Source organism: Neovison vison, chromosome 6 (assembly GCF_020171115.1).
Source record: "Neovison vison isolate M4711 chromosome 6, ASM_NN_V1, whole genome shotgun sequence".
In the NCBI taxonomy this organism is placed as follows: Eukaryota; Metazoa; Chordata; class Mammalia; order Carnivora; family Mustelidae; genus Neogale; species Neogale vison.
Window position 1 is genome coordinate 1,809,116 of NC_058096.1, and position 20,420 is coordinate 1,829,535.

A 20,420-nucleotide genomic window follows, 5' to 3' on the forward strand; every position below is an offset into this window, starting at 1 on the left:
GTGTGAGGGCGCACACACAGAAGGACCTCGGTCTTACCGATTGTGTTATTCAAATTCTGCCCTGTTTTCCTTTTGCTCTTGATTCCCTGATTTCTGAGAAAATCTCTCAAATATTACTGTGGATTTGCCAATTTCTCCTTGAATTTCTATCAAGTTTGCTTTACATATTTAAAAAGCTGCGGGGTTGGGTGGGGGACAGTTCCCGAACGGGACGCCTTCTGAATGCATGAAGCCGTTTGCTGCGCGAACGCTGCTCCCGGCTGCTCACGGGAGGCCCCGAAGGGAGCAGGCGCCCGTGCGTCCAGCAGGACTCGCCCCACGCCTTTCTGCGGGAGAGCCTTTGGCCAGGGCGACCTGAGTCATTAGCTCTCAGACGTCTGTCTTAGGTGATACAGAAAAACACACAGAAAACAAGACAAAGGAGTTGCATTTTTTTAATCTGATATGAAAATCACGATCTAAACGTGTCGCAGTTGCTGCCGTTTCGAGTGTTTCCTACCCCGTTTCACAGTAAACGTTCTCTGTGGGTCCTGGTGCTTCTCTGGACCTTGTCGTTCGGCCACGAGCCTCACAGCCGTCCTGTGGCCCCACGTCTGTGAGCCCTGCCGGCCGCGTGGCAGGACCGTGGGTGGCATTTCCTGCCTCCTCACGCGGGAGAGGAGACCCGGGCACTGGGACCGCCGCCTGTCTCCTCCGCCGGCTCCGGGGAGGCCAGCTAAGCCACACGATTTAACCGTGTCTTTTCTCAGCACAGACCTTGGTCTGTGCGCCCGCGCAGGTGTGTGTGCGTGTGTGTTACGGACCGAACGTTTGTCCCCCACCAAGGCCCCGTGTCGGAGGCCTAACTCCCAGTGTGGCTGTATCTGGAGCCTGTAAGGGAGTCATGAAGTCGGACGGGGCGAAGGCGTGCAGTCCTGAGGTGACAGGGACAGGGACCTCGTAAGACGGGACGCGGGAGCCCGAGGCCCTCTCTGTGCAAACGCCGAGCCCGGCAGGCGAGCCGGGCGTGCAAGCCAGGAGGAGAGCCCGCGCCGCAGCCAGCCCCACCCGCCCCTTCGGTCTGGGTCCTCGGCCTCCCGGACCGACTGGACGCGAACGCCCGCGGCTCAGCCAGGCTAAGTCAGGGCCTGCTCTTAGAGAGTCTTAGAGTCTTTCGGAAAGGGCGCGTGGGTAACGCGTTTTTTGAGCCTTTACAATTCTAAAGTGTCTTTATTTGGTGCCACCAAGGTCCCCACACCTGAGCACCTGCGTGGGGGGAGCCACAGAAAGGGCGCCGGGCAGCGGTGGGTCTGAGAGGGACGCCAGTTCGGGCCTCAGGGGCCTGCAGGATGTCCCGGGGACGAGCCGGAAGGAGATGCCGCCGGAGATGCCCTCGGGCCCCGGGGGGGCTTGGCTATGGCTTGGAAGAGGTGTCAGTGGCCCAAACTCAGCCCCCTGACCGCTGTCTGTCGAACCCGGTGTGCGGGACGCACAGGAGACGCTGGCCCAGCCGGTTTGGGCAGCACGTTTAATGTTGGTTTTACAGTATTCCAGCCCTGGCCACTCTGGGCGGTTCACGCACACCACTGACACGGAGCAGGGGCATCCCCGCCACCGAGGCCCACCGCTTGCCCTCCCTGGGCTCATGGGACGGGGGTACTGTGCCTGGAGACCCCCTGCCTGAGTCCCTGGCCTTGGATCTCCAGAGAAGCGTGTGCTCGTGTGGGCCCCGTCCCCTCACGCACGGGCCCAGCCCCGACTGCTCGGGCAGTGAACTGCGGCTGCGGGTGCCCCCGACCCCAGAGCGGGCGAGGGTCCACGTAAGGTCATGGTGGACACCATCTCCGGGGTGTGGACCCAAGGAGAAGACCACGGGGAGCACCGGCCGTCCAGGAAACGCAGACCTTGGGCCCACACACGTCGGTCGTGGACGAGCTGCCCACGACGTGGACAGGAGGGATCTTGCTGGCCGAGGGCCGAGGCCGCAGGGGCAGGGATGGCTGTGGGGTCCCAGGGGCCATGTCAACCCTGGGGAATGGCCCTCTGACCCGAGCCAGCTGTCCCTTGCCTGGGCTCTCCTCTGGGGCACGCTGACGCCCTCCACGTCACAGGCTCATCTGCCCGGCAGCTCAAGGTGGCCGTGAGAGGCGGCGGAGCCCACGCCACACCACACGGTGCCTGGAAGCAGCCCCCCGCCCGCCCAGGGCCCGGGAGCGACTGGCTCCGGCAGCTGGTAGTAGCCTGTGTCCGGGGCAGCGCACGTCTCCACGGGGACCGCAGGAGGACAAGCCTCGCCCTCCCCTGGCGGCGGGGCCTGGCCGGACTGCACGGGTCAGTAGAAAGCCCCGAACCGAGCGGCCACCTTCTGGAGCACGGTCTTGTGGTTGGCGTACAGCGGGATGCGCTTGTCCACGACCTGCCACTGGACGGACATCCCGGGCTCGCAGGTGTGCAGGTGCTGCAAGGGCGAACAGAGATCCTGACCCCTGCTGAGCCGGCCCAGACACCCCAAACTCCAGCTGCAGGAGGACTGCGGGGGCGCCGTGGCCCTGGGCCTGGCCCCGCTCTGGCCTGGCCATCGGCTGGCTCACGGTGTTCTCGCAGCAAAGCGGAGTGACAACAGAGCATGTGGCCTTGTTCCCGGGGGTTCCGTCCTGCAGATGCAGCCAGGGCCTGCTCCCTGGGCCTCCGGTTCCAGCCCGGACTGACCTAGATACGGGGGACCCCATCCCCCTGAAGGCCGAGAATCCCGCCCCCTCTCAGGAGGTCCGGCTCTGACTCCGTCCTGCCCTCTCCTCTTGGAGCCCCTGCTCTCTGCAGCTCCCCCTCTCTGGTCTTAGCCAGCTCTGGGCACCTGGGAACCGGCGGGACCCCCAGAGCATGCTCACCCCCCCCCTCCGCCCCACTTCTTGGGAGCCCGTGCCCGAGCCTCCTACAGAGTTCAGCCTCTTCAGATCCATGTCGCTCTGGTCCGGGAAGTGGATGCTGACGGCCACTGTCTCTATCCAGGCGTTGTCTGTGTTCCTTGGGTCGTCCACGTACCCCTTGTACACCTGGGGGGCAGCACGGGGGTGAGCCGGCCCACCCAAAGGAGCCCTGAGCCCCACCCCAGCTTTTTCCCAGAGGGACCCGCGTGGGCCCTGGGCTCCGTCCAGGCCCTGGGACACCCTGGGCACCGCTCTCCGCTGCCCCAGCCACCCCCCTCCCCCTGCCAGCTCTCTCCCTGCTCCCCAGCAAGGCCCCAGCGTGCCCGGCCCACGGTGCGGCGTCTCCCTCCCGGTGTCTGGCCTGACATCCGGACCGTCCTCTACTGTCCTTGGAGGGACTGAAACGAGACGGCCGACCTCAAAATCATGACGCTAAGTGAGAGAAGCCAGGCGCGGAAGGCCGAAGGCCGCACACTGGGTGATTCCACCAACCGCCAGGGCCCTGCGCGGGCCGACGGGCGCCAGGAGTGGGGGAGGGGCAGGCGGTGAGCGCGGGGGTGGGGCGGGCACTTGGGCCGATGGGAATGTTCTGGAACAGGCGGAGGTGGTGGTCACACACACACAGGGCACTCAAGGCCACTGACCTGCTCCCTTTGAAACGGTCCATTTTATGTTACGTGGATTTCAGCTCAATCAATAAGCGAGTTGATCCTTCTTACAAAGTACAGAAAAGAGGTGGCGGGGTGGCCCGGGACGGCCCTCGTGACAGGACTGGCTCCAGAGTCAAAGCTCTAAACCCCAGCTCTTGCCTGTTTTGCCCTGAATGGGCCAGAAACAGGGCCGGGGACAGCTGGGAGGCCCACTGAGGACGCTTGAGGAACCGCAGCGTAAAGCCTCCGGGGCCATGGGAAAGGGGGGGTGAGTTTTAAATCAGGGCCTAAAAACAGGACCGTCGTGCATTAAGCAAAAATGTTACGGGGAAATGTGTGCGGTGTGGCTGCCTTTCTGTCACGCACGTGTGGGGTTCACGCAGAGACCGTGGGCCCGGAGCCCACGCGGGCGGCCACAGAGGCCAACAGAGAGAGGGCCTGGCACGGGGCTCTCCGGCCCCATGGCAGGAGTGAACGTGGGAGCGCGGACTGCTCTCGGAGTGACGGAAAGGTTCAGTGAGGAATGCGGGCCTGAGCAAGTTGCCTCCCGGGCCACGGTCTGGGGAGCCTGCGGGGGTGTCCCAGCACCCCCCTGCCCAGGGAGGCACAGACCCTGCGGTGTCTCAGGGCAACAGTGAGTGTGGGAGGGAGGGGCCGCCCCTGATTCAGAGAGAACAGGGACAGAGAAGGAAAGCAGGTGCCCAAGGCCCAGAGCCACGGCCAGCCCCGCCTGCTGCTCCCGGCCTTCCTCCAGGAGCTGCGGGGAGTGGGTCGGAGCAGGGTCCCCGGTGGGTCCTGCTCTCCCTGCCGGTCTCACCACCAGCACACCGTGGGAGCCCAGGACACATGACGGGGTCGAAGCAGAGAGGCCGCCTACCTCGGTGCCCTGAATCAGCAAGTTCTGGAAGGACGACCAGAACTCCCTTCGGAGGACCTGCTTCAGCTTCCGGGGCAGCATCTCCCCCGGCTCCCGGGAGCCCTGCGCAGAGGAGGCACAGGCAGGTCTGCGAGGCTGTCCAGAGACCCATAACCACGGGCCACCTGCCCGGCGTGGGCCGCCAGCCAGCCCCCCAGGGCCACCGGCAGGGGAGTGTCTGTCAGCTCAGCTGTCTCGGGGCTGACGTGACATTGCCCAGAGCCCACTGCCTGCGCCAGCCTGTGACGGAGCAGGGGTGGGTCAGGCCAAAGCCACAGCCTCTGAGGGCACTGGGGCCTCTCTCTGGCCCCCATAAGGTAACCAGCACCCTGTCCTCCGCCACAGGGGGCTGCAGGCACACGGCCTGGGGGACTGCAGGCGGGCCATGGAGGGCTACGGCAAGCTGCTCGGAAGATGCTAGTTGGTAGGAACCACATTGGGGCTGGGCCAGTGTCTTGCCCAGAGAGACCAAAATGCCCAGGAGGGAGCCTGAATCATGCTAGAGAAGCCCCAGGGTGAGAGGGCCGGCCGTAAGCCACCCCCGATTCGGCACGGTGCTCCCTCTGTCGGGGGCACGGGGCTTCTTGCTGCAGAGCCCAGAGCTGCCCAGACTCCTCATCGCAGCCCAAGGACCGGCCATCCCCAGCAGAGGAGCAACGGCCACGGACAGGTAGATCATGGATGCTCCGGGAACAGGCTCAGAGGAGAGGCCCCTGAACGGGGCCGCACCCCAGATGCTGTGCACCAGCTCAGAGCCCGGCCTGGTCCTCCTGCTAGGACCCCAGAACAGGGCCGGGGGCCGGGGAGGGCAGCCTGATTTGGGAGTAAAACCCAAGCTGTTCAGCCCATGGTCTTCTGCACCCCAATTAGTTTTGTCCCCACAAGGTCTTGGGGTGCCCTCCAGCCTTCACCCCTACGACCTGCCACTCCCCGCCTCCCCACAGCCCTGCAACTGGCCTGTCCCTAGGGCTCAGCTCAGCGCTGCACAGGACGCAGGGGCCCGTGGAGACACCTACGGGAGGAGCCGCGTCTGCCCCCGCGGCTGTGAGCGCCGCGAGCCGGCCCGGCCCCGGCGTGGACGCAGCCCCAGCCTGGAGCTCCTGCTCAGACCCAACGGGCTCCAGAACCTCTGAACCCATTTTCCCAACTACAGAAGGAGCCGACAGGAAGGGGACCTCCTCCCAGTGCCCAGTCCCAGACTGTCCTTCAGGACCAGGGACAGAGTCTAGAACAGTGGGGCGGTGACCGCGGGGGGAGGGGCGGTGACCGCGGGGGGAGGGGCGGGTCTGCGGGTGGAAAGGGCCCACCGGACGCCGGCTCACCCCTGGCAGGGCCCAGGACTCCGAGCGCGGGGGCCTCACGACCAGCACTTCCAGCATTTTCTTGATGCCCTTCCTGCAGATGGCTCCGTCCTGGTTCCGCCTCCACCTGCAGACCGGCCGCTCGTGGGGATCCTCTGACGTCAGCACACCCCCCGCACCGGGGAGGGAGGCCACGGGGTCCCGGCCCTGCCCCCTGCCTCCCCGGGGGCCGACCCTGTCTCCTTCCCCAGCAGCTGCTCCAGGCGAAGAACCCGGCTGGGGACCGCTGGGGAGTGTCTCCCGCTTCACTGATCCCGGGAGGACTAGAACGGCCCCGGCTCTCAGGAAAATAGTTTTTTATCAAAAGCCTCCAAGAAACACGCGCCCTGGGCTCTGCTGTTCCGCTGCTCGCCTGGAAATGCTGGGTGGGGTCATACGTGTTTCCAGCCTGTCTGTGGGCCTGGGCCTTGGTGTTGCCCCTCCTCCCAGAGGCACGCCAAGGGGCAGGGACCTGAAGGGAGACAGCCTCCGGGAGTGGGGACAGGCCTGGGTTTTCCCCAGGGACAGGGACATTCCCACCCCATGTCTCGGGTGTGCACGAGGGTCAGTGGCTGGGGCGGACATGATGGGGCCCACGGGGGGACAGGGAGGCCTCGTCGGTGGCACTCACCGCGTGATCACGGGCTGCAGCGTGTGGTTGGGTCCAAAGCGACAAAGGCTCCCTCGCCCGCGCAGTCCTGTGCGGCCCATGGGGTTCCTGGGGTGGACGGGGGTCGGTTAGATGGCCGCTCGCCTCTGGGAGGACCAGGACGGGGCAGTGGGCAGAGGCCACTCGGTGGGGCATGCGGCTCCTCCAGGATCCTCCCCAGTCCAGGATTTTCAGAGCCTCAGCAGCTCACCTCGGCGGGAGGCAGGGAAGGAGCCCATGTGTGGAGGCACTGATGGGACCCCAGATCTGCCAGCCCCTCCCCCAGCCTCCCTACCTAGGGCTGTCCACCTGGGGACAGATGTCCCTGAGGGACCCCGAGGGATGAAGCAGGAGCTTCAGGTCACCTTGGAGTTGGCTGGAAGAGGAGCATCCAGCCCGGCCGTGGACAGTGGTGTCCAAGCGGCCGTCCCACCCGCCATGCCCAGCCCACCACGCCACGCCACACGCGTCTGCACCCGGAGGCCTCACATACGTCGGTCCCGCTGTGACACACCAGCCTGCTCTCTTCCCGCGCCACAGCCCCGTGTGGCCTCCTGTCACCGCGGGGGGGGGGCGTCTCCCACCACCTCCCGACACGCGGCCCGCTCCTGTTCCAGGACGTTCCTGAAAGCCCCGCCCGGCCACCTCTCTCCAGCCACCCGGGCCCTGTCTGCTCCACGGGACTCACGCATCCCAGCCACTGCTGCCCTCCACTAATTCTGACGGCTCCTTCCTCAACCCCGGGCCCTGGAGCGTCTCCTCCCCAGAGACCCTGCCCACTGGAGGCTCCTTCATCTCCAGGAGCCCAGGCTGACACAGGAGGTGACCCCCAAGGACTGCCGGGCAGGAGGTCACCGGTCACTCGACGGCTGGACGTGGGGCATACTTTGCACAGTGGGACACTGTGCCCGTCCCCACAGACACGGGCAAACACAGCCACCCCGGACGCGAACCCACTGCCCTCAACGGCTTGTCTGTGACCAGAACCCTCTCAGGGGAGCATGCTCTGCCCCAGAAATCCATGGAGATGGCAGGACGGTCACCCCGCTTTACAGGGAAGAACGGAAGTCCCCAAGGTTACTCAGGGATGAAGGCAAAGTACCCAAGGCCAGCGGGGTAAGTCCCACGAGGGGCGGGGGGGGGGCTCGTCGAGGTCAGTGTGACCTTTCTTCTGCATTCTGTTCATTTTTATCAGGAAAATGGCTAGTGTGCCAAGACACGGCAGCCGAGAAGCAAGCCCCCAAAGGCCCCCACAAGGGTCGGCGTGATGTGGGATGGTGGCGGCTGCACTCACAGAGGGAGCCCGTCCTGCACCACGTAGAGCCCGTGGAAGCTCCGCCGGTCTGTGGGCCCGTCCACGGCGTTGTAGCTGATGCCGGCCAAGGCTTCCGGGGCGCTGGGAGCAAGCGGAGAAGTCACGGCCCCGGGGAGACAGGGTGGCACCAGACGGGGCCATCAGAGAGCCCACGGCCCCAGGTGCCCCCAGCCACGCGCCTCCCTGCGTGTCCCAGCCCTTGAGGAGATCAGGGCACCCCGTCCAGGCCAGAAGCAGACCCTGCCCTGAGCCAGCTCTGGCGGCCACCTGGGAGCCCCAGGGGGTCCCTCACCGGCCCTCCTGCCCTGGGACGAGGACTTGCACACTTACTTTCCCACGGGGTCCACCAAGCCCTTGTCCTTCCTGTCGTCCGTGTAAAAGGGTGGGTCGTAGATGAGAAACTCCGTCTGCACAGACATGGGGGTGCCCCCCTCAGACTGTCACCCAGACCACGGCTAGGGCCCAGGCACCCGGATGACCAAGGGCCATCAGAGTGCTCGTAGCCAAGGCCGCCGAGACTGTCCCCAAAGTGCACATGGTAGCTCCGAGCTCAGGCAGGCTGGGGGGGGGGCGCGGCACCCCCCAGTGGGGACGAGGCCGAGGGGGCAGCAAAAGCACTGCTGGTCTAGGGGAGCCCCCAGGATGGGGAGGGGTTCAGGCTGGGCCCCAGGAATGAGGAGGACTCCAGCTGGCAGGGACTCGGGAGGAGGAATGGAAGCCACTGTCTGGAATGTTCTGGAAAGACCAGAGGGAAACCTGTGGGCCAGGGAGGGCACGCAGAGGCTGCCTCCCCTTCCTCTCCCTTCGGTGCTTTTGCTCAGCTGTGGCACTCACAAAAGGGGCAGTGACCGCTCCCGGGAATGCTGGGGTCCAGGACGAGCGAGGTGGCTGGAGGCGGGGGCAAGGGGCTCCCTGTGTGGGTTAGGTCCCGGCTCCAGCACCTCTAGCCGCCTGCACCTACGGGACTCAGTCTCCTCCGTCCAGCACGTCCCAGGGGCTGGAGTGGGCGAGGGCAGCCAGTGCCCGGCTGTGTCGGGGGGCTCGGGGCAGAACTGCTGCCCAGAACCCCGGGCGTCTCCTGCCAGGGCTCACTTACCTCCCAGGGCACCTTCTCGTTGGGCACGGGGAAACGTGTGACGTGGGAGTGAGGGTAAAGGAGGTGCCGGGCGTTCACGTGGTGGCTGTCGCCCACATCCTCTGCCTTCTGCCTGCCGTCCAGCTCATGGTCCTGCCCCTCTGAGGCCTTCTGGGGTGCTGGGAACAGCCACAGGGAGCCGTGGGCAAAGCCGGACCCCGGCTCAGGCACCTGGCCCACAGGACAGGGGCGTCCTCTATGACCCTTTCCCCAAAACTGGGCCTCCTCCACCTCTCCGAGCCCAGAGTGACCACCACCAGCCCAGGGGCCCAGGACCGTGGCTCTGGGAGGACTGAGATCTGGGGTCAGGCACTGTCCCCGCAAACCCCCAACCAGCACCTGCCTCCTTGTGTGGCTGCCCCAGAGCCCGTCCAGGGAAGGAGGACCAGCCATGCCCCAGGAGAGCTAGTCATGCCCATTTCTAGAAACACAGACTTTGCTTTCTGTACCCCAGCACCTCCTGGAGCTGCCCCTCCTCTGTGTTATGAGGCACACAGGAGGAGGTCAGGGACACGGGCCAGGCCTTCCCTCCGAGTCCCCCATCTGGTCATGTCAGAAGCTCATCTGTGCTGGGCCCCTGCTTGCCCGGGGCAGGCTATGCTCCTGCTACGTCCTTAGGTCTCGGGGATGGCTCCGTCAGCTGACCCCCAAGGCCCATGAGAGCCCTGCCTGCTGCCTCTCCTCCCCACAGACCCCCAGACTCAAAAGAACATAGCCCAGTAGAGACCAGCTGCTGGCGTGGTGCCCCACTCACCCAGTGTGGGGAGGGCCTCCTCTGAGCCAAAGCCACTGTCCCTCAGTGCCTTCATGACCCAGTGCAATGCTCTGGACGTCTGGGCCACCTGGAAGGCAAACCCCAAGCGAGATGTGGTCAGCGCCTGCCCCGTCAGCATACCTGCCCCTACCCTCCCCCGAAACCTCGAAGGCACTGCTGGAATTGCCCCTCCTGTTGCAGTGACCTCACCAGCACCCAAGCCCACCCCGCTTCCCTTGGTCCCCAGCAGTGCCCAGCAGGGAGACACAGAGGCCACTGGACCTGGACACACCAGAGGCCACCGAACCATGCTGAAGCCCCAGGAAGAGCTCTGAGCTGTCTTCTCAGGGGGAAGGTGGGGCACGATGACCCACGGAAGCTTCCCAGGGCTCCTGTTCCTCCCAGAGAAAAGAAACTTCTGGAAGCCAAACATACTCAACTACAGGCAAAGTAGGAGCCACGTGATGAACAGGGGCCGGGAGAATAACAGCGCGGCGGGCGGCAGCCGCACGCACGTTAGAGGGCGGCAGCAAGGCGAGGCCCCACAGGGGAGAAGGCAGTTTGCACAGACCCCTGCAGGCCGTGGTCCCCGGGTGGGGGCTGGCTGACGGCGGACACCCTGCCAGCACACGGGCCCAGGGGCTTGCCCCCCGCCCCGACACAGCGGAGCTGAGAATGCGTGAGACTCCGGTGACAGCACAGGGGCGCGGGTCCTGCCTGCTGGGAGGCTGCTGTGGGCCGCAGGGGCTCTCGTAAGAAAGCACAGGTCCTCTGTGCCACCAGCAAGAGGTGCACAGAAAGGCAGGGACCCAACCCCCACCAGCCCACCCCTCCTTATCCTGGAGGCTGGAGGCCTCCCCTGCCACCAGCCCCCAGGCCTCCCTTCGTTGCTGTGCTTATGAAACTCCACCGTGACAGTGGACATTATGTCTGTGCCCCCAAGACTGGAAACCTCTAAGCAGGAGACAATGCCTGTTCACCTGACATTCCTCGGGCCAGCCCTGGATGTGGCACAGAGGAGGAACACGGAAACATGAAATGATGGACGGATGGATGAAAGGAAGGAAGGATGGATGAATGAATAAACGAATGAAGAGACGGATGCATGGGTGAGTGAACGTTCAGGGACCTGAGCCCAGCTTGCCTGCAAGGCTGCTCAGGGCTTCCTGTCTCAGGCCCAGGGCTGGGAGCCCAGCTGTGTGGCCCATCCTGTGGGGGGACATCAGTGCTCACTGATGGGGGATCAGAGGGGCTGCTCACCTGGAGCTAACTGCCTATTGACAATGTCCTTCAAGCTGCCTCTTACAAAGGAACGCGCTCCTGTGTGTAGAAGTGTCAAAACCTTGGCCCCTCATTGCCACCATCTGGGGCGTTCTGAGACGTCCACACGCTGCTTTCTGATGTCGTTCCTCATTCAAACGCACCCTGCACCTCCCTCCCAGCATCCCCTGGTGGCCTGGGAGTCTGGACGTGGAGTCCTGCGCAGCGGTCATCTCAGAGGACAGCTCTGAGGGGCCAGAGAAGGGGACCAGAGCAGCTCCCTCTGACCAGCCTGCGGTGTGGACACCCCCAGTGCAGTGGGGCCAAGCTCGGCGGGGAAGTGTTTGACAGCATTTTCTGGAGGACAGAGAAGGTGCTGCTTCCAGCTGGGAACGGATGCCCAAACATTCCCCAAGTCCGTCTCAGGGTCATTGCCCCAGAGTGTTCCCTCTCAGAGAGCGGGGGCCAGGCCTGCCGGAGGCCTGGTCCAGACGTGGGGCCCTGGCCCGGAACTCACCTGCGCCTCCAGGGAGGCGAGCCTCTGCTCCAGGGAGCTGGACCGCTTGCGACCCTCCATTTCCAGCAGGTCCACTGCGGTGTTGACCCTGGAAGAGCCCAGAGCTGAGCCCAGCCGGGCTGAATGTGGGGAAATAGAGTCCCGGGCTGCAGGGGGAGGTCCCTGCCAGACCCAGTGGCCCAGCCCCTCCCGCCCTTCACTCCAGGCCTCCTCTCCTCTGCCTGAAAGTATCTACAACATGCGTTTCTGTGCAGCATGAACACGGCCTCCCGCCCCAGAGAGGGAGGTCTCGTAGCGAGCTGCTGCCCCCGGTGCCCACGGCCACTCGACACCTGTAGGGCCTCCCTGGGGGCGAGATGCAGGTATGCGCGACGCTCCTCGCCGTGACTGGCCCACAGGACGCCAGAAGGCGAAGCACCAAGTTCAGAGCCGCTTCTGGGCCGCAAGGGTTGGGGAGGGGCAGTGCGCGGTTCAGAGCATCTGTCTGGTTTGTGCAGCTTGGCTACAGCACGGCAGCGTCCCCAGCCTTGGTCTGGCCCGTTTATAGTAATTAATTCCACGGCCAGACGTGGCCCAGGCTCTGCCTCCGGCTGTGCCCGCTGCCACCTGCCGGGGACGCTCTTCCACAATAAACTCAGCCCCCACTTCGGTGACCGCTTCGAGTGGTTCTCTAGGGAAAGGGGAGGAAGGTATCCCGAGGGTCCGGGTGTCACTCCTCCCCTCAACTCCGTGCTCCCTAATCCCACAGGAGCCATGAAACCCGTGGACCGCCGTGTGGGCACTGACGCAGCGTCTTCAGACCCCATGGCTCGTGTCACCAGGAGAAGCTCGCCAGAGACCCCGCCTCATCGACACCCCCCACCCCCGCTTTGTGGCTGGAGAGGGGTGGGCTCAGCTCAGCCACAGGACTGTGGGGCCAGGGTGCGCCTCGCGGCCTCCCCGGACCTCGGATCCCTCCCCTGAGCCAGGGAGGGAAGGTGGCCAGCGCAGAGCTGGCCCGTGTCCCCAGCCAGAATGTACTCCTGCCATACACGTGCACTCCCTCCCGTGTGTTCTGGAAACCGCGCCAAGCGATGGCTGCCATCCTGGCTCCGTTCACGGAGGAGCCAAGAGAGGCCCAGCCGGGCAGGTGCACGGCTCTAAGGACAGGTGCGCTCGGCCTGGCTGCAAGGCGCCCACCCCCAGATGGCCCCCCAAGGCCCCACAGCGCCCCTCTCCATGCACAGCTCAGGAATGGCCCCAGGGGTGGGAGCCGGCATCGCTGCGGGGCCCGTGTCCCCTGCCTCCTCCTGGCCCACGACAAGGCACATGCTGACCGCACACCCATCAGGGCCGAGGGGTGACGCGGACAGCCGGGAGCAGCACCAATTTCACGCCAGAATGAAGAAGGGAGGGAGGACCTCGGGGCAGGAGGACGACACCCAGCGAGCCTGAGCTCCAGGCGGGCCGCCCAGTCCCACAGAAGTGGCAGCAAGGCCGTGTGCCCACAAGGTCACTGAGCTCACCCCCCAGGCCAAGGGGGCCTTCCCTGGCCCACACCCCTCCTTCAGCTCTGTCCACAGGGGTCAGCCCTGCCCGCAGCGCGGGTGACCTTCTCCCTCCTCCCCACCGCGCGGGGTCCAGTCTTCCCAAGGACCCAGAGAAGAGGCCGTGGGACAGCCGGAGGACACAGGTTTCCCCGCCCCAGGGACCAGGCCCAGGTGGGCTGTGGCCCACAAGCACGACTTGGAGCTGTAGGGGTTTCCCGCCCCGTGGCCACAGGGGCTACCCTACTTCTCGCCGATGTCTTGAATCTGCTGCTCTGGCCTCTGCTTCTGCTGGTACCGCTGGTTCTGCAGGTAATTCTCCTTCAGGTAGACCTCCCAGGACAGGAGCGCGGCCTCCTCATTCTTCTCCAGCTTGCTCTCTGCAGGGCCAGGGGCACATGGAGGGACCCGGCCGCCCCATGGGGGGCATTGGGAGGGGCCCCGGCCGGGAGGAAGGCAGGGGGAGCCCACCCCAAGTCCACTGAGGGGCTGGGGGAGGTCAGAGGCCCGCGGAGTCTCCCAGGTTCTAGAAGGAGCCACCACACCCTCTACAGGCCCCCCACTGCGCCCCGAGACCCGAGACAGCGGAGGACGTGCTCGGGACATCAGAGGGAGGGGACTCACTGAGCCGCTTGTGCCTCTTGGCGGGCACCTTCAGGACGACCCTCTTGATGAACAGGTGCAGGTGGCTGAGGAGGATGAAGGGGGGCGGCGCGGGGGGCCTGCCGTGGTACTCCTCTATCAGGTCGTGGCGCTGGAACTTCCAGATCTGGTCCGTGTGCTCCTGGACCTGCTGGAACGTGTAGCTGGCAGGAGGCAAGGGGCGTGGGTCACGGGAGAGCCGGGGGGACCCTCAGATTTGCCCACAGCATTGCCTGGGGGGTTCTGGGGGACCCAGGGGGGCGGCCCATGAAAAGCAAACACACGGCACCCCGGAGGGCAATTCCTGAAGCAAAGATACGCCAGCTGGGTCCCACGCCCCCAGGAGGCTCCCTTCCCCGTGGCCCCCAGCGCCCCGCGGGGGGCCCTCACTTGAACATGGCAATGAGGAGGTTCAGCAGCAAGATGTTGGTGAACAGCAGGTAGAGACACAGCAGGGTGACCGTCAGCCACTCGGGGAAGGCAGGCTCGTGCCGGACGGTGTCGCTCTCGGGACACTTGGGCTTGTAGGGGTCCGTGCCGTTGGGGCTGCACTGGTCCAGGCTGAAATTCACACCTGAGGGTCGGGGGCACAGAGTCACGAGTGTCCCTTGGGCAGTGAGCATCCCTGGGGCCTGGACACCCCCACAGCGGGCTGTCCTCAGCTGTCTGCTCTGGCCCAGAGAGAGGTGCCTGTCCACACCCAAGCATCCTCCATGGGCAGGAAGCGTGGCTGCCAAGGAGAGAGGAAGGCCCTGGAGCCAGACCCACACTCCAGCCTGGCGGAGGCCCCTGCCTGGCACACGGCTGACCCCTCTGGGGCACGTCCTGGGCTCCTGGGCAGAAGCCAGCCCCAGGAGGGGTGATGCAGGCTCCAACCACAGAGAGCCCAGGGACATGGGACAGAATTTGGACCGAGAAAATGAACAGTCACCGCAATGAGGAGGGAGGCGGGGGAGGGAACTGTGTGGCACAGGCCACGTGCTGACCTACGCAACGGGGGACCAACCGAAGTGTAGTGCCCCATCCGTAGCCAAGGGAAGGGTATGGGAGACCATAAAACATAAATATGTGTCCAGCTTGTACACCTAAAAACACTCCCGAGAGGGCATCTCTAGCGGCAGTCCTTAAGGGCAGTTACCCCGGGGAAATGCGCTTACAGACAACTTTATTCTTTATATTTACTTTGGATTTAACATTTTTGCAACAATGAGCATGCGCTCGTTTTTAGAGCCTGGAAGTCTGTACCTCCCACCAGCCCGTGTCTGTTTTGCTGATCTCCCCCAGCCCCAGCAAACAGGCGCTGCTAAGGAGAACAAGACCACACCACAACACACCCTTCCCCTTTCAGGAAACTTAAAAACGGAAGGTAAACCAGACCCAAAGCCAGCAGAAAGAAGGAAATAAGAAAGATCAGATGACCAGAAGGCCAACAAATAAAAGACAGAATAAGAAAACAACAAAGAAAATCCATAAAACCAAGATCTGGCTCCTGGAAAAGATTGAGAAGATTACAGCCCTTTACCTAGACGGTCCGCGGGGAGGGGGTTGAATCGCTCAACGTACAAGGAAGAGAGAACAGCACTACCAACCCCACACAAGTCAGAAGAAGTCTAAGGAAACGCCGCAGAGCTGGGTGCTCACAAAGTAGACAGCTTAGAAACGGGCAGACTCCCGGCGCGAGACGGAGCACCGGGAGCGACTGAAGAGGAGACGAGAGGTACAAGCGGACCTGAAACAGGTAAAAAGACGGACGTTATAACTCAAACCTTCGCGCAAAGCATCATTCCGGCCCAGAGGGCTTCACTCGTGAATTCTACTGAATGTCTGAAGAATTAAAACCAGCCCTTCACAAACTTTTCCCAAATAGGACGGACAAGGGAACACAGATAACGCGTTCTGAGGGCAGTATCCCCGTGATACCGCAACCACACAAAACAAAACTGAACATAGATGCAAAAACCCTCCCCAAAATGCCGGCAAACTGAATCCAGCAACACATAAAAAGAATTATACTCCATGACCGAGTGAGATAGATCCCAGGAGGGCAGAGTTGGCGTTACGTCTGGAAATCAATGACTACAACACACCACACGAATAGCGCAAAGAACTAAATCATGTGAACATTTCAACGGATGCAGAAAAAGTGTTTGACAAAATTGTATACGCGTTTATAATAAAAGCACTCCAGAAACTAGGGACAGAAGGTCTTCCTCACTCTGATGAAGGACATTTACAAAAAACCCCACAGTGAACATCGTACTTAGCAGTGAAAGATTGAAAGCTTTTCCCTCTAAGATCAGGAACAACATAAAGATGTTTGTTCTGGACGCTTCTATTCAATGTTGTATCAGGAGATCTAATCAGGATAATTAAGTAAGAAAAAGAAATAAAGGTTGGATGGAAAAGGAACAAGTAAAAAGCATCACTATTTGCAGAGGGCAAGATCTCGTATGTAGTAAATCCCGAGGAATCCACTTAAAAACTATGAGAGCTATAAAGAAGTTCGGCACGGCTTCAGATCAACATGCAAATATAGTGTATTTCTGTACACTACCAACAAAAAATCCAAAAATGAAATTAATAAAATAATTCTATTTACAAAAACATGAAAAAGAATCAAAATCTTAAGAATAAACTTCAAATGAGTGTAACTCTCACACTGAAAATTATAAAATATTGTTAAAATAAATTAAAGATCTAAATAAGCAGAAAGGTAACCCACGCTCACAGTCAAAATCCTAGACGCCTTTTGGGGAAAGTGAGAAGCTGATCCAAAAATTCATGTGGATCCAAGGGACCCGGCGGCCAAAGCAATCTTGAAACAGAACAAAGTTGAAGGACTCACATGTCCTGATTGTGGAACTTACTATGAAGTTACAGTCGCCAAGACCCAGTGGTGTTGGCACGAGAACACAGTGATCAACAGAGCAGAGCTGAGAGTCTATAGATAAAACTTTCACTAATGGTCAGCTGATTTTTGACAAGGGAGCAAAGACAATTCAATGGGGAGAAATGGTTTTTTCAGTATGTGGTGCTTGAACAACTAGAAATTTCCATACAAAAGAATGGCCCTTACCTCACACTGGATAGAAAACTAGTTTAAACAGCTCAAAGGCCAAAAGTAAGAACAAAAGCTGTTACTTCTGGAATAACAACACAGACATTAACTCTTCAGGACCTTGGACCAGGCATGGGGTTCTGAGATAAACACAAATGATAAAAAGCAATTGATAAGGTGGACAGCATCAAAATCAAAAACGTTTGTGCTTTGAAGGACACCATCAAGAAAGTGGCAAGATGACCCGAGAATATACTGGTAAATCATACACATGAGAAGGGACTGGTGTGCATATGTAAAGAATTCTTGTAACTCAGTAAGAAAGAAAAAGAATCCACTTGAGACATGGGCCAATGAGGGGAGTAGACATTTCTCCAGAGAAGACGCCCCCGAATGGCTCAGGGAGCACGTGAAGAGATGCTCCACATCGTTTAGCATAAGGGAGATGCAAATCAGAGCCACAATGAAATGCACCTCACACCCACGGCTAGAAGAAAACAAAAACAATGACAAACCAGAGGGAATGTGGAAATGGGGGCCCTTGGGTGCATTGCTGGTGAGGACATAAGATACAGGGCAGCTGCCAGAGAAAATAGTTTGGCCAGTTCTCAAAAAGCTAAACACAGACTTAGCATACAACACAGCGGGTATACATTCCAGTCCGAGATATACGCCCGAGAAAGAGGAAAACATACGCCCGCACAAAAACTTATAAGTAACTGTTCACAGCAATGTTATTCATAACAGCTAAAAAGTAGAAACAACACGTGTTCACCGACGTACAAATGCATAAACAAAATGTGGTCTGTGCATACAACGGAATATTACTTAGCAGCAAACGGGAATTAAATACCGATGCAGGCTACAAGTTGGGCGAGTCCTGAAAACGTTACGCTAAGAAAAAGCAAGATACGAAGATAACATATTGCGTTCTCCGGTTCCTATGAAACGTGCAGCAAAGACAGACTGTGCAGACGGAAAGTAGATCAAAGGTCGCTAACAGTCCGAGGGTGGGGAGTGATGCTAACGGGGGTCTTTCGTGGGTGATGCACGTGCTCTGCACTAGAACCGCTAAAGCACACTTTATACAGCGGAGCCTTGCGGCGAATTCTATCTCGGCGAAGCTGCTGAAAAGAAGGAGCTCAGTAGGCAAAAAGGCTTGACCCCGTCCAGAGAAGGAGGAGGGACAGGGTGGCATGTGGTGTGGGGGAGGGGTGTCGGCTGGTGTCCCAGCACCCCAGGCCACACCCTTGGCCCGTCTGGGATCTCAGCACAGCTTCGGGGTTCAGCTCAGACGCCCCCCGCCCCACTGATGCCATCACACGGGGCCCCTGGGGAGCTGCCACCCGCCGCCCCCTGCCCCCCATCCTTCTGTGAGCTTTGCACGGTGCTCTCCGTGCCCCACGCCCTACCGTCGATGTAAGCCGGCATCTGCCCGAAGATGGTGAGGTACGACTGGTAGACCACCCCCCGGAAGATCCAGTCCACTCGGCTCTCGTTGTGGATGAGGATGGCCTGCTTGGCCACCCCAAAAGACACCACCCACACCGCCAACAGGAAGAGGAAGAAGAAGACGTCCTTCATCTGCAGAGACACAGTGGCCCCAGCTGCAGCCACACGCGCCCACGTGTCCCCTCCCTGCACACCTGGGCCGGGGCCCTGCAGCACCGGGAGGCGTCTCTGACACCCACTGCAGGGACACGGGGGCCCCCCATCCTGGGCCAGCCCCCATATCCTCACAGGGTGCCGGGCGCCACACAAGGGGCTGGATGGGACTGTGACCCACGGAGGAGAGTGACCGGGACTGTAACAGGGACAAGGAACGAGCTGTGGCGATCAGGGAAGGCTTCCTGGAAGAGGAGATGGACACGCAAGGACCTGAGACAGGTGTGCTAGGGCTGGGAGCCCGAGGGCGAAGCAGGGACGTGGGAACCTGGCAGCGGTCTCAGCCCGGGAGCCTCTCCCCGGCCGCTGGCGTCAGGACCCACTCGTCCCCTTACCATCCGCTTCACGATGATGATCTTGGGCCCCAGCGTCTTACTGACGGTGAAAATGTGCATCAGCCGGAGGCAGAACATGATGAAGTCCAGGGAGAGGATGATGCGTCCCGGGTACAGCAGCCCAGGGATGAGCCTGCCCAGGGCAGAACCGAGGCCCTCAGCTCGCCACGCCGGAGCCTGCCCACCTGCCCGCTCACCGGCCCAAGCCCACGGTGGCTCTGGAGGCCTCTGGAGCCCAAAGTACCACGCATGGGGTAGAGCTCAGAGGCAGAGCCTCCGGGGGCTCTCCAGAAAAGTCCAGAAACCTAGCCAGGGGCACGGCAGGCGGGCCCTGCTTTGGCCTCTTGCCTCATGGAGAACGGGATGGTGGCAGGGACGCACGGGGCCCTGAGGGACAGCAGAGTGGCCAGAGCCACAGCAGGAGGTGCCAGGGAGGGCCCCTGGGCCCCAGGAGCTCCGGCCCCTTCTCTGCTCCTCCGCCGGCCCCGGGGAGCGTCTGCCCACCAGACAGATGACAAACACGCCCCAGGGGACCGGAGCCCTCGGGGCTGCCGTCGAGGACGGGAGGCCCAGGGGAGACCGAGCCGCTCACCTGCAGGTCAGTCCTGCTACGAAGAGCAAGATGGCGCCGACGTCCAGTTTGTTCCAGAAGTCGCTGAAGTACAGAAGCGCCACCTTCGTCAGCCCAAGCTCGTCGGGGTCGTAGAAGAGCTGAGAGAGGGCGCGGTTAGGGGCCTGATGTCGTCACCATCGGCACCAGGACGGTAAGAACACTTGCTCCTTCCCAGACAGCGAGGCCAGCCAGGGAGGGGACAGATTTCCCCTGTTCCCGTGTCCCCCGGGTGGAGGAGGAGGGGGGAGGAGCTCCAGGCAGAGGTGTTGCCCGGCACCCTGAGCCCGTCCTGCAACCGATCCCAGCCCTGCTCAGCCCACAAATGTCCGTGTTCTTGGGGGCCGTCCGTCCTCTCTGTCGGGAGCCAGCTAGCTCCCAACGGACCCCAGGACCCCGGGAAGGGTGGGACCCTGGCGGCGGGGTGGGCCAGGGAGAGGTCCCGGAGATGGTCAGACTCAGAGCAGAGGGCACGTGAGACCCCCACTCTGGAGCTGCCACCTGTGACACTGGAGCTTTGTCCCTGGGAGGGGATCTGGCTTCAGGAATGGTGCAGCCGGAGGCAAGCTGGGAAGAGCCCAGTGGGACAGTGCTGCTTCCTGCACCTGCCTCCGCCCCTGTCTCTGCACCTGCCTCCCCGCACCTCCCTCCGCACCTGCCTTCCTCACCTCCCTCTGCACCTGCCTCCCAGGAGCTCTGAGGCTGCCCCAGGCCCCGGCAGCAGCGTCTGGGTGCCTGGTGAGCCTACCGTGAGCCCACCCACAAAAGTGACCCAGCTGCGGGTCCCGGGGCCAGGCGCTCCCAGCTGGGGGTGGGGACCAGAGGACAGTCCCTGTGGGTTGGGGATGTGGGGAAGTGGAGAAGGGGCCGGCAGGGCACACCTGTCGCAGCTCCTCACACACCAGAGAGAAGAGCCAGAAGTAGATGAGGCACTCGCACCACGAGGGCGCGGGCTGGAAGTCCACCATGAGCACGTAGGCGAAGAGGCACAGGAAGGCGAAGTAGGACAGGATGTTGAGGTGGAAGATGACCACGGGGGCGCTGAAGAAGGCGCGGACCCGGAGCAGGCCCCTCCCGGCCTGCAGCTTCTTCTCCCTGCAGGGCAGAGGCCGGGGGCAGACGGCAAGGCTGCGGGGGCCTGA

At 62.0% G+C, this 20,420-nt stretch overlaps 1 protein-coding gene and 1 non-coding gene across 5 annotated transcripts in view; both read right to left on the minus strand.

Moving 5' to 3' along the window:
• Positions 1 to 437: 437 nt before the first annotated feature.
• The window catches only part of TRPM2 (transient receptor potential cation channel subfamily M member 2), a 58,839-nt gene continuing 38,856 nt past the window's right edge, over positions 438 to 20,420 (minus strand). For all 4 annotated transcript variants that reach the window (XM_044250784.1, XM_044250783.1, XM_044250781.1 and 1 more), the window contains 17 exons: positions 20,160 to 20,373; positions 19,261 to 19,379; positions 18,669 to 18,801; positions 18,081 to 18,252; positions 14,001 to 14,184; positions 13,593 to 13,774; positions 13,216 to 13,348; positions 11,443 to 11,530; positions 9,666 to 9,753; positions 8,873 to 9,030; positions 8,107 to 8,183; positions 7,756 to 7,857; positions 6,444 to 6,530; positions 5,795 to 5,900; positions 4,434 to 4,535; positions 2,916 to 3,032; positions 438 to 2,437 (listed from right to left, as the gene is read on the minus strand). In XM_044250784.1, the coding sequence (XP_044106719.1) occupies positions 2,312 to 2,437; positions 2,916 to 3,032; positions 4,434 to 4,535; positions 5,795 to 5,900; positions 6,444 to 6,530; positions 7,756 to 7,857; positions 8,107 to 8,183; positions 8,873 to 9,030; positions 9,666 to 9,753; positions 11,443 to 11,530; positions 13,216 to 13,348; positions 13,593 to 13,774; positions 14,001 to 14,184; positions 18,081 to 18,252; positions 18,669 to 18,801; positions 19,261 to 19,379; positions 20,160 to 20,373 (2,188 nt within the window). In that variant the 3' untranslated portion in view covers positions 438 to 2,311. The remainder of the gene's footprint in view (positions 2,438 to 2,915; positions 3,033 to 4,433; positions 4,536 to 5,794; positions 5,901 to 6,443; positions 6,531 to 7,755; positions 7,858 to 8,106; positions 8,184 to 8,872; positions 9,031 to 9,665; positions 9,754 to 11,442; positions 11,531 to 13,215; positions 13,349 to 13,592; positions 13,775 to 14,000; positions 14,185 to 18,080; positions 18,253 to 18,668; positions 18,802 to 19,260; positions 19,380 to 20,159; positions 20,374 to 20,420) is intronic.
• On the minus strand, positions 4,492 to 4,557 carry LOC122911060. Its single transcript, XR_006385385.1, has one exon. It is a non-coding gene; the product is annotated as a Z6 small nucleolar RNA (small nucleolar RNA).